This window comes from Girardinichthys multiradiatus, chromosome Y (genome assembly GCF_021462225.1).
Source record: "Girardinichthys multiradiatus isolate DD_20200921_A chromosome Y, DD_fGirMul_XY1, whole genome shotgun sequence".
NCBI lineage: Eukaryota > Metazoa > Chordata > Actinopteri > Cyprinodontiformes > Goodeidae > Girardinichthys > Girardinichthys multiradiatus.
In genome coordinates this window covers 35,187,881-35,201,275 of record NC_061818.1, presented here as the reverse complement: position 1 = coordinate 35,201,275, position 13,395 = coordinate 35,187,881, and the positions used below count along the sequence as shown (strand labels likewise).

Here is a 13,395-nt window from a genome sequence, read left to right as displayed (position 1 = left end):
AGTGTGATTTTCTGAGTTAAATATGACGGCATGAAGGACTGAACTCTCAATGTTGTAGTGAATTGATTGATTTGTTTTTTTATATTTGTGTGTGAAAACCAAAAATATTGTTTCTTTTTTTTGTAAATAGGTAGTGACCATGTTGTTATAACAATATACCCAATAAAACCTAGGGTAGTTTGTATGTTTAAGGAGGGCAATTATCAGGGATGATTTAAAAAAATTATATTTCTGACTGGTTTAAAGATCAGAAAGCTCTCCTTCAGATACTCACTGCTTTGAGTTCGGGTATCTCCTGGTCGACTATTCCATTCTGCTCTCATGCCATCAATGTCATCCAGTGACGAGGCCCGCCTCAGGCTGCGGACACTCTCTTTGGAGCAGCTTCGAGGTAGTGCCCCCCTTGAAAAGGGGATGCTGGGATCCAGTCGATCTGTCAGCAAGGAGCACCGTTTGGTGAAGGACTGGGCAGCAGGGGAGGGGGGATCCAGATCCTGTTCGATCAAAGCCTCGGTCTCAGACTGCATGCAGCTCTCCTTGGAAGGGATCCGAAACTCCTTTAAAGGGACCTCCTCACTGCTTGTCTGTGCAGGACAGAGAATACAAGAAAATACCTTTAGTCTATTAGTAGAGGCAGAACATGTGCCTGAAGTTACTGTGTACTTTACGCACTGAAAGATAAGATAATAATATGTTACAATAAGGGTGAAGGAAAGACGTATTTCCCAGTCCATGGCTGGAAGGGGATCTATTGGCAAAATTAGTATTAATGTACACACTAAGAAATATTATTTCTTATTTTAGTTTTTCCTCCTACAAACAAAGGCAGCATGTGGTTAGCTATTAATGACCTGAATTAAAACAACATCCTAGGCAGAAAACTACTGAAAACACTTATCACAATAACCATTGGTCAAAGTGGTTGCCTAATGGTAAAGTAAAATAAAAAAGAATACAAATCTTCAATAATCAACCACACCTTTTAGATGAAATGTTTAAAAGAGTTTTCAACAATTAACTTCAGCCACAGCTCTGGGATCACCAAAGGGGTGCTGCATTTGCAAAGATGATTATGATGATGACAACTCACATTCTTCTTGATACTTTCATTCTTTTCCATCATCACAATGTTCCCACCACTCTCTCTAAGCTTTCAGGTCTTGGTCTCTAAGATCTTTAGTGCGAGGGTAAAGGACAGTAAAACTCATATTGGCCAAATATGTAATTTGACAGCAGAGTTTCAAACTATGGAACCTGAAATAGTAGCAGCTAACAGGTACAGGTCCTTCTCAAAAAATTAGCATATTGTGATAAAGTTCATTATTTTCCATAATGTCATGATGAAAATTTAACATTCATATATTTTAGATTAATTGCACACTAACTGAAATATTTCAGGTCTTTTATTGTCTTAATACGGATGATTGTGGCATACAGCTCATGAAAACCCAAAATTCCTATCTCACAAAATTAGCATATCATTAAAAGGGTCTCTAAACGAGCTATGAACCTAATCATCTGAATCAACGAGTTAACTCTAAACACCTGCAAAAGATTCCTGAGGCCTTTAAAACTCCCAGCCTGGTTCATCACTCAAAACCCCAATCATGGGTAAGACTGCCGACCTGACTGCTGTCCAGAAGGCCACTATTGACACCCTCAAGCAAGAGGGTAAGACACAGAAAGAAATTTCTGAACGAATAGGATGTTCCCAGAGTGCTGTATCAAGGCACCTCAGTGGGAAGTCTGTGGGAAGGAAAAAGTGTGGCAGAAAACGCTGCACAACGAGAAGAGGTGACCGGACCCTGAGGAAGATTGTGGAAAAGGGCCGATTCCAGACCTTGGGGGACCTGCGGAAGCAGTGGACTGAGTCTGGAGTAGAAACATCCAGAGCCACTGTGCACAGGCGTGTGCAGGAAATGGGCTACAAGTGCCGCATTCCCCAGACCTGGGTTACAGAGAAGCAGCACTGGACTGTTGCTCAGTGGTCCAAAGTACTTTTTTCGGATGAAAGCAAATTCTGCATGTCATTCGGAAATCAAGGTGCCAGAGTCTGGAGGAAGACTGGGGAGAAGGAAATGCCAAAATGCCAGAAGTCCAGTGTCAAGTACCCACAGTCAGTGATGGTCTGGGGTACCGTGTCGGCTGCTGGTGTTGGTCCACTGTGTTTTATCAAGGGCAGGGTCAATGCAGCTAGCTATCAGGAGATTTTGGAGCACTTCATGCTTCCATCTGCTGAAAAGCTTTATGGAGATGAAGATTTCATTTTTCAGCACGGCCTGGCGCCTGCTCACAGTGCCAAAACCACTGGTAAATGGTTTACTGACCATGGTATCACTGTGCTCAATTGGCCTGCCAACTCTCCTGACCTGAACCCCATAGAGAATCTGTGGGATATTGTGAAGAGAACGTTGAGAGACTCAAGACCCAACACTCTGGATGAGCTAAAGGCCGCTATCGAAGCATCCTGGGCCTCCATAAGACCTCAGCAGTGCCACAGGCTGATTGCCTCCATGCCACGCCGCATTGAAGCAGTCATTTCTGCAAAAGGATTCCCGACCAAGTATTGAGTGCATAACTGTACATGATTATTTGAAGGTTGATGTTTTTTGTAATGTATGTATGTATGTATGTATGTATGTATGTATGTATGTATGTATGTATGTATGTATGTATGTATGTATGTATGTATGTATGTATGTATGTATGTATGTATGTATGTATGTATGTATGTAGGTCATATTTACGAAGGTGTGCTACAGCACCCTCCACACCCCTACTTTCAACAGCCTTGATTCCAGCTGTAGCAATGTTTATCTGACACAAAGGGAGAAACAAAACCATCATGAATAATTACAATATCTCTGAACCAAATACTCTAGGAAGTTTTAAACTGCTATGTTTCTAACTTCCTGTAGCACCTAGCTGTGTTGCTGTAATGCTAGTTTGAGCTTAAACAGGAACAAGTGGGGACTTCATCAAAAGTAATGTTCATGTGCTAAAATGATTGACATGTGGTCAAATGCCTAAGGAAGTTTAAATAGACACTTATTTTAGCTTCTTGTGTTAGCTAGGTTTAGCTGCAAATCTAACAGCCAGCTTGCACTAAAACACAAACAACCAATTTCACAGTTTTTAATGTTCTTATTCTGTTATTTTTCTGTCCTCCTCTGAAACTGTGCAACATCGAACAAAATTGTTGTTAGTATCTCAGCTTGGAAAAAAACAAAATACTATGTTTTTGCTAGAGTTTGTGTTACTTTTGAACTAAGTAGTTTTGTCATCCGACTTTTTCGACAGTACAGTATGGTACTAAAGAAGGATAAAATTAAATAAAACAATACTTTATTTCCTAGGGAATTTATTTTTACTCTGCAGCTAACAGGTAGGTATGTAGGTAAGTAAGTAAGCAGGTAGGTATCTACACCCGTATATTAACATGCATTTTTAAATGATTCCAGTTGCATTTAGGGCCCCTGTACATTTAACCCAGAAATCAGTCTGAAAAAACTTTACCTATCAGTTTGACTACAGGTTTTCATTATAAGTACAGCAAGATGAGCTTTTCAGTCCACCTTTATAGCACACTAAACCAGATGGAGCATCTTGTGTGGGCAGTAACAGTGCTTCAACACGGCAACACATTTTCTAGAACTCAAAATATATATTGTTTAGATCTTTTTTGTTGCAAAAGTGGGTGAAAATATTCTGAAACTGAAATTACTTTGACGTTCTTGTCAGCTTGTAAATTCCAATAACCATAACAGATATGTTTGCCTGGACCGCTACAGTTCCAGTGTCATTAGTAGATAATTGTCAGGAAGTCTCTTCTTACCAGGTTTTCATCCTCAGAACACGAGGAAAAACTAAGCGGAATAAATAAAACATTTTGGGACATAGCAAAAATAAGCAGAAGATTGACAACGGTTGCTATGTTGCTAGGAAAAAGTATTTGCCCTTTACTAATTCATTTTGTTTTTGGTGTTTTCTTACACTTATATGATTATTTAAGAAGTTTAGAAACCCAAGTAAATAAAATTATGCTGATTTCAAATTATTATCAGTTCTTAATACATCTATCCAAACCAACCTGGGCTTATGTGAAAAACTAATTCTCCAGTAAACCTAATTACTGGTTCTGCAAACCTCAGGTGGCAACAACTATAATCCATTGTTTCTTCTACCTGGTAATGAGTCTTTCACATCAATGTGGGGGAACTGTGCCACTCTGCTTTGAGGAGTTGTTTTCAATTAGCCACATTAGATGTTTTTTAAGGATAATCATTAGTTAAGGTCATACTGCAGCACCTCAACTGGATTTAAATCTAGATTTTGACTAGACCACTCCAAAACCTTCATTTTGTTTAATTTCTTTTTGACCTTTTTGACCCATTTAGAGGTGGACTTGTTGGAGAACATATAGCTAGGAACTGGAGGTCAGACATTCTCCTTCAGGATTTTTTTCTGGAGAACAAAATGAATGATTTCATCCACCCTGGCAAATTGTCCAGGTCAGAAGCAGTAGAGGTGGTGCAAACCATCACTCCTTTACCGCCATGTTTGAATGTTGGTATGATGTCCTTTTTCTAAAATGGTTTTATAGTTTTGCACCAGTAGTAACAAGACCCACACCTTCCAAAAACTTCCATTTGTGTCTCGTCAATCCAGAGTCCAATTACTTTCTCACATAGGGTTGGTTTGGGTATCTGTTACTTAAATCATAATTTCAACACGCAAAACTGCTTTTTGGATTTACTCATGTAACCTCTGTCTAGCATAAAAATTAATCTATGGATCTAAAACATTTAATTTTGACCAAACAATAAAGAGAAAACTCAGGAGGGCAACTACTCTTCTCTCTGAGTTTGCAAGCTTGTCCTTTACTCAGTTATCAATGCTTTGGGAGGCACAGCAGCTGTATATACACATTTTTACTCAAAAACCTGACAATTACATATGTTTTTCTAAGATATAAGATACCTGTGGTTGTTCTGCATTGTGTGGTGCAAATATATCACCTGCAGGTAATCCACTACCACCCCTTCACACTGGTCTTTGGCCAGTGACGGTCTTCGCATGGAGCGAAATTCGGGCAGCCTCATCTTCCGCCGGCGGTTCTGACCTGCAGGCGAAATGCTGTTTTGAGAAAAAACTTGCAACTTCAGGTTTAGCTACAAATGTTTGACTATTAATATTACAATTTCTATATATAGTTATGTGCACATATTTATGCCTAAAAAGTCAAAAAGGTTCTCTAAAAATAAATGTTTTTTTCTTTATGTTGTCAAAGTTTAAAAACTACAACTGTCTGTCTATACAGTCATCATGTTATAAATCATAATCAAAGCGTAACATAAGCTAAATTCTTATTTATTACATCTGGCAGGATAAAAGCTACTGTTTTAAAATCTTAAAGTGTGTTTACAGTAAAGCCATCCTTGAGTGACTCTCTGCCTTAAGCCTGACTTCTTGAGTGAAGGATCAATGAGCTCCTGAAAGTCGAGGATGAACATTATGACATGGCCTTCCTCGTTTTTGACAGGTACAATATCGACTCGGCAAGGTCGACAAATTCCTGTAAACAGAGAACAGAAAAAAATAAAATTATCCTAAAAAGGGGGCACCTGGATTTGGAACAGGGATCTCTTGATCTGCTCTACCACTGAGCTATACCCCCACATACATCTTGCCTTTCAACTTTGTCAAAAAGCACTGAAAACAAGATAAGGACCAGGTCCCATGGTCGAACAACACTTTCATGAGGTCTGACTTCACTATGTAATCAGAGTGATCTAAAAATAGAAGTACAAAAACGTGCCGATCAGACACTGGACTGTGCATGCACACAGATTGCCTGCATTCAGCTCTGTTCAACAAGTCAGGGTTTAGTCTGGAGCTAAAAAGGAAAGTCAGCATTATTGGAGCTTCAATTCTGTATCATGTTGCATTCACTTGTTCACTCATTTCCCCTCTTTCAGCCTTCGAGTCCAGTAGGAAGCAGGAGACAAAACAAATAGATGCTTAGTGGATTTGAGCTGGCACAATTAACTAATTTCCTTGACAACAGCACACCAGACCGCATGCCTCATGACTAAATGCCCAAAGTAGAATACTGTGCAAAGGTTTTCAGTCATCCCTACGACTGTAGTGTGTCACAAAGAGACAATTTATTCCAGATTCTGCAGCTGACTTTATATAACCTATTGGACACATTTTAACAGATTCAGGACCTTAAAAAGACATTTTTTCTAAATTTTGTCTTGCTACACAAGCTTCAGTGTATTTTTTTAGGATGTGACACAATAGATCAACACGATCACCCCCCTGTACACCTTTTGCACGTAGGAGGAAAGTTGAACTTTTTGGAGTGCATGCAAAATGCTATGTCTGATGGAAAACTAATACTGCACACCATCCTGAAGACACCACCCCGACCCTGAAACTTTGTGGTGGCAGCATCATGCTGTGGGGATGGTTTTCTTCAGCAGTGACAGGGATGCTGGTCAGAGTTGATGGGATGATAGATGGAGCTAAATAAAGGACCATCCTGGAAGAAAATCTGTTAGCACCTGCTAAAGACTTGAGACTGGGACTTCATCTACCAGCAGGAGAACACCCCTAAACATCAACCAGAACTACAAGGGGATGGATTAGATTAAGGAATATTCACGTGTTAGAGTTGTCCAGTCAATGTGCAGAACTGAATCTAATTTAAAATCTTTAGCAAGTTTAATCAGACTAAGCTCGGGCCGTTTTGCAAAGATAAGTGGACCAACATTTCAGTCTCTAAATGTTCAAAGGTGGCAGAGACACACCCAAACAGCTGTAACTGCAGCGTAAGGTGGTTGTTGGTTTTCAAAGTGCTGAATACAAAGGCAAGCCACAGTTACTTTTGGAAATCATGTATCACTTTCCTTCATCTTTACATAATTCACAGCTATGTGGTGGTCTAGCACATGCAATCCATAAAAATAAGTATAGAATGTGTGTTTGTAACACAACAAAAACAGGAGGAAGTCAAGGGTAGGGTCACACACTATACTGCAGATGTATTATCATCCGAAAATCAGTGTGACACATTCATTTCAATTAAATTTTAGCACCAGTAAAGGCCAAAGGACCATTATCTGTAAAATGTGCACACAGTAGATGCTAAAGGATGATGCATCTCTTTAAATTTTTTTTACACCTTTCCTTTAAAGTCGTGATTTCAAGTGAACACGCAGTCAGTGTACTGTCTGTGAAGGGGCAGACAGACAAAAACACTACATACATACAATAGTTATAAATATAAAGTGCCAGATACAGTAAAAACCAGCATTGTGGTGTACGACACACACATTTATGGTTTTTAAAAATATATTCAGATTATGTTCTTCCACTGCTGATAGTTTTATAAGCCTTAATCCTTGTTTTGTCTTTCTGTTCATTTCTGTTTGTATAGAATGCTTAAGTTTACATGCTGCAACAGTTCAGGGATCTGTCTTTCATGAATTTCAGCCTTTTTGTTGCCAATAATGCGTTTGCAGGGAAAGTAGATTGTTATATTAAGGAGGTGAAAAAGGCAAATTTTTCCAACCCTTATTAGTAGAGACACACCACAAAATTGGTTGATGAACAAAAATCAGCCAATTTTACATTTGACCAGTCTTGATCACTCAGAAAAAAGGTTTTTTTTTTTTGTGATCAGTGAATGCATCACAGAAAAGCATTACCAGGATGTGCTGACAACACTCTTCAGTGTGAAGGTTGTTACTGAAAGAAGAAGTTAGACATTTTCAGTATTAGTGAGGAGGGAAAAATAAAGTCAGCTAACGGGAAGCTGAACATACCACTGTATAGTTGGCCTGTGTTATCCTTGGAAGAGTTATTCAACCATAGAGAGTCCTTTTGTGGTGATTAGACAACATGATCAGTGGATATTTCATATTTTATGGTTAGAAAGCAAAAAAGTTAATTAGTCAGTCATTTTCCATACCAGTCTCCAGCAGTCTATGGGCTGGAGGCAGGGTACAACCTGGACAGGTTGCCAGTCCATCACTGGGCAACACACAAACAACTAAGCACACACTCATTCATACACCTAAGGGCAATTTAGAGTTACCAATTAACCTAACAGGCATGTCTTTGGACTGTGGGAGGAAGACAGAGTACCCGGTGAGAACCCATGCATGCACAGGGAAAACATGCCAATCCCATGCAGAAAGAGCCCCGGCCGGGAGTCAAACCCAGGACCTTCTTGATGCCAGGCAACAGTGATACAAAATGCACCACCGTGCAGACCAGCAAGAAGGTTAACCTTCTATATCTAAGCAAAACAGAATGGTAAAATAATATTATAGGTTATAATTATTTGATACTTTCATAAAGAGAATGATTTTTAGACAAATAAATGTGCTGATTATACTTTAAAGTTCCAGAAGAACCCAGAATTGCTTCATCATTGTGATAACGTTGAGGACAACATACTCTATAATTAAACATCACTGTCAAATTGTCTTGCAGGCCAGCTTTGTGATGCTCAGACTTTCTAGACATGTGAGGCTGCAAAGAGGCTTTTCGGTCCAATTTTTCACTTTTTCTTCCATGCCTCACCTTCCTTGGAGTAGTAGAGGATCTCCACCTTGCGCTCCTCTGAGCCAAGCAAGGCTTGCGCTAATTGAGCCAGGGCACTCTTCATGGTGCCAGGACCGACCAAGAACTGGCAGGTGCAGGGCTGCTGCATGATCTCAGCCCGGGTGAAACCAAACATCTGGCAGAAACCTTCATTGCAGTAGATGATTCCACAGTTCTTCATCTGGGCATTGGCGATCAGAAACTTGCGATCTGGAAATGTGGGAGAGGGGTCAAATGAGATACGAAAAGGGAGGAGTTCTATGTAGCAGCACAGTTATTCTAAATATCTATACGTGTGTTGTGATTTATTCAGACTAAAATGCAGGGTGGAAATGTCTAGCATGGCTTTGGATCTAACAGGCTCTGCCGTTTCAATTAACTATTTCTCCTCCTCTTCACTTGACAATAAGCTGAAGTGATCCCACAGGGTAAGAGATAACTGATAAAGTCTGTTTTTCCATGGTACTAATTTTATTAGTGTCATATTTTCGCACAGGAAATTTAACACGGAGCAGCTGGCCACTTCAATTTAAACTCTGTGTTGCATCCCACTTGTTCTCAGGTAGCGTGGGAATTTCCAGCTTGCTCACACCTTTGAACCTGTTTGCCCACATCTCTAAATTACCCACTTGATCATAAAATTGTTTTTTTATTTGTCCATCTTATTACATTCTTGTTGTGTTAACAAGTTGAACAACTTTCATCTTTATTGTCTTAATTTACAGGACAATTCTATAATAATTGTGTTGCTTGTTTGCTATATGTTTTATTTTGTTTATTCATAACATCAGTTTTGGTTTATGCACCCAGGCAATTAAATGTTATATTCACTACTGTTTACTGAATTGTTTACTTTATCTGCCTATCTAAGCATAATGTAAAACATTTTCTTAGTCCATTCTAAAGCATGTTTTTAGTATTTAAGTTACATTTTCAAAGTTTTACAAAAGCACCAGATATTCCTTAATCCACACAGGGCTTCTGTCACAATACTGGCTGGACATGTGACTTTTAGCTTGCTTTATTCACCCTAAAAGCAATTTTGATGCTTTCTTGGGGTCATCGTCCCGTGTTTCAGCCATATAGCTATTTATCTGAGGAAAAGTTAAAGAAGTTAGTCCTTTTTCATTCCATTCACTTTTTGCAATGCACCAGTGGCAATGGCTGCAAGACCCTTAGCATAATGCCACCACCACCATGCTTGACAGTTATAATGTTCTCAAGTGTGAAAGACTCAGTTTGATTTCTATGAAAAACATTCTTGGAATTGTAAAAATTGATCTATCTTGGTCTCCTGTTAAAAAAAAAATTTTTAGACGGCATTTGGCTTGTCCATGTGTTGAAAATTTGAGTTGAACTTATAGGTTTCCATTTTAGAGTAAACATGGGCGCTTCTTTCTTGTTCAAATCACAGCTAAATCACAGCATTGGCTCCTTGTTTGTAAAAGAATATAATTTAAATTCTTGTTGATGGTCTGTAAGGCACTGAATGGACTTGGACCAGTGCTGCTGGTAAGATATGAAACACTTAGGCCCCTACGGTCATCCGAGACCTCTTGACTGAGTATTTACAGGACCAGGACTAAACAACGACAGGCAGTTTGTTTCTATGCTCCTCAACTCTGGAACAAAGTCCCTGAAAACCTGAGATGTGCAGAAACTAGTCTGATTTAAATCAGAACTGAAAACTTCCCAAATATTGCTTTATCATTTCATTTCCATCATGTCTTTTTCTTTGCTTTAAATTTGAATTTTATGTGATTCTTCATATTTTATTGTTGATGGTTGTTTCTTCTTTTTAATGGATTCATTCAGTAAATTAGAATATTGTTGAAACGTTAATTTATTTCAGTAACTCAGCTCACTAAATGAAACACATTATATAAATTACCAGCACACAAACCGATGTTTTCATGCCGTTATTTCTATTAATTATGAGGATTTTCTGCTTACAGCTAATGAAAACACAGCATTTAAGATTAGACTAAGATTAGATGTTACATCAGACCAATAAAAAAAAAAACTTTTTGGTACACAAATGTGGGCTTTTTGAAAGGTATGTTTTATACCTGCTTAAAGATAGTTTTTTTTTTTCAAGAAATACTCTGATAAACAATAAATAATAAAGATAGATAAATAATCTGACAAACAATCTTCATTGGAACACATATTCCAATTTATTGAATATGACTGTATATATATATATATATATATATATATATATATACATATATATATAAATATATATATATGTTCCTTTATTTTCATATAAAGCATTTTAAATAACCTTGTATATGAATGCAGCTATACAACTAAACTTGGCTTGCCCTGTCAGTTGTTAAAGCAGGCATGAAACGTCTCTCTGGCAGGGTCGAATTGATCCATGATTAGCATGAAATGTCCTGCAGCAGACTCCATTTTATACCGAGAACAGTCATGTACCAAATGACTAAAACTGCAAAAGTATGAAATGACAAAGGGTGAAATGACCACCGCCGGCTTTAAGCACATCACTTATGCGTCCTTCTTTGTCTACATTAATTGTTTACATTAATTCAGTATTAGTTATTGTAATGTATTTGGGTCACAAAATGCTGCACAAAGATAAATTGGGGCAGGGTTCTACAAGAGCAGCTAATAGATGAGTTAACTTAACTCATTAAAGAGTACATAAATAAACTCAGCATCTTCAAACTATCCTACAGCTTTGGTGGACCCAGCTGTTTGCTGCCAACACAGATGAGAGAAGAAGGGGTGGATCTTCTTTCGGCCCTCCTCTTAAAAGTAAATGTCTGAGCTACTCTGGTGGAAAGCACATCTTGTCCAATGTCATTATCTGGGGCTCACACTGATCGTCACAGCGTTGCTAAGCAGCACCACTGTGGCATGTGCACTCACCTGGCCGTGCACATGGCTGCACACGCACGCACACACTTTTAGGGACACAGTTCAGGGATTATATAATAGACTTTTTCCTCAAAAGGAGCCTCAAAGGCTCATGACTGATAGTCTGAGGCAGAGAGACCGAAAAAAAACAAAAAACGATTTCTCCATATTTACAAAGGCCGTACAGTTATATGTGTTTTAAAACTAGAATTTATATCCAAAAACAGTATTTAAAATATAAGAAAGAACAAAAATTAGGTTTATGTCTAGAGCAGATAAAGTAAACCAAGGTCAGAAATAAACTTCACATGCAACATCTGCCTTTTATCAAAGTCCTGGTTGCAGAGGAACATTTTTTCCCTTCCAGAATATATGAGGTTGCAGCAAGAGGCAACGTGTAAGCTGATGGAACAGGGGTGCACTACACAAGTGCTCACAAAAAAAAAAAAAAACACACACATGCATGCAGGTGCAATTAAACTGAAACATAAAAAGAGCAAACGATGCTGTTTTCCTTCTAACTTCAGCAGAATGAAAACAAACGAAGGATTAAAAACCAGCCAAACAAGTTCATAACTAAATCATGACAGATTTTCACAAGAGTAGATAAATAAACCGGCTTTTAAAGACATTCATTAGGAACAACAGCTGGCTTACAGAATATTATAGGTAAAACTGACACACCAAGACATTAGAAAGGAAAAAAAAAAATACTTTAGCCGTTTTTAATTTTGTTCATGCGCACTTACTTCGTTCGTCGAATTTCTTGATGATTGTGTCCAAGTAGGTGTTCTGGAGCGCAACATGACCGCGTCTTACAGGCATCTTGGCGCTGCGAGGCGCATGAACTTCACTGGTTGCAAATAAACACGCACATACAAAAATAAAACAAAATGTGTCAGCGTGGAGGAAAATAGTTGGTTCCGCTCGGAGGAGACAGGTGCTGGTTATCGCTGGGAGCCCAGCTGCCCCCGACTCTGAAGCGCTGGAGATGGATGGAGAGGAGGACTGGTTGCCCGGGCGATAGCAGATGCAGGATGTCGCAAGAGGAAAACAAAATGTGAGAAAAGTTCACTTTAATACTGTAAGAGCAAGGTTGTACAAAATCTGTAAATAAACATCAGAACTGTTCAGGTGAAAATAGGAAACCTGTTGTGGGGAAAAGTTGTGAACAGAAGCAGAAGTGCGCAAATAAAAACCCGTCAGTTTGAGTTGTAATCGCAGCATTTCCCCTCAGGTTTGAACTCTGCGCGACAAGTATGCAGAGGAACAAGAACAAGGTCCTGTTTTCCGGATTTACAGATCCACACCTCTTCCAAGCTCCCCAACCCTTCCTCGTCACCCTTATGGTGCACACAAGTGACTTTTAGCAAAAACGGAAATACAATTTCTGCTTTCAAAATAAAACTCCTTGTTTTCACTTGTCAATGTGATTTTGTCGCTTTCTTTAATCTTTAGAAATGTTTTCATTGTTAATAGTGAGGTACTAACTAAGCAGTGTGCTAAATATTTAAACCTCCCCGCATTTCTTTATAGTTTGCTCTCAAGGAGCCAGACATAATTTGCTATTTATTTATCTGGTATTAATTAGTCTCAATGCATTTCATTTTATGTGATAGACTTATACAGGTAGTGTATAAATTGTAAAGTGGAAGGAACAACAATTTGTAGAGTGTACGTATATTCATTCACCCCTGAGGCACTTTGCAGAGACATCTTGTACTGTAATTTGTTGACTTTTGTCTTAATTTCTTTAATTGTCTCTTGTCAGATTTGCACATCTAGAAAATGTAACTTTCCCCATGCTTTTATTAAAACCAGTTCAAGAATTTAGGTTTGGACTATGACTAGGCTATTCTAATGCATGAATATGGGGAAACCATTTCACGTCAT

At 38.6% G+C, this 13,395-nt stretch overlaps 1 protein-coding gene across 3 annotated transcripts in view; it reads right to left on the bottom strand.

Moving 5' to 3' along the window:
- Positions 1-12,831, bottom strand: part of LOC124863834 (potassium voltage-gated channel subfamily H member 6-like) — a 41,815-nt gene extending 28,984 nt beyond the window's left edge. For all 3 annotated transcript variants that reach the window (XM_047358344.1, XM_047358346.1, XM_047358345.1), the window contains exons 1-5: positions 12,252-12,831; positions 8,596-8,826; positions 5,426-5,575; positions 5,019-5,122; positions 275-584 (exon numbers count right to left, since the gene is read on the bottom strand). In XM_047358344.1, coding sequence (XP_047214300.1) covers positions 275-584; positions 5,019-5,122; positions 5,426-5,575; positions 8,596-8,826; positions 12,252-12,327 — 871 coding nt within the window. In that variant the 5' untranslated portion in view covers positions 12,328-12,831. The remainder of the gene's footprint in view (positions 1-274; positions 585-5,018; positions 5,123-5,425; positions 5,576-8,595; positions 8,827-12,251) is intronic.
- Between the last annotated feature and the right edge of the window lie 564 nt (positions 12,832-13,395).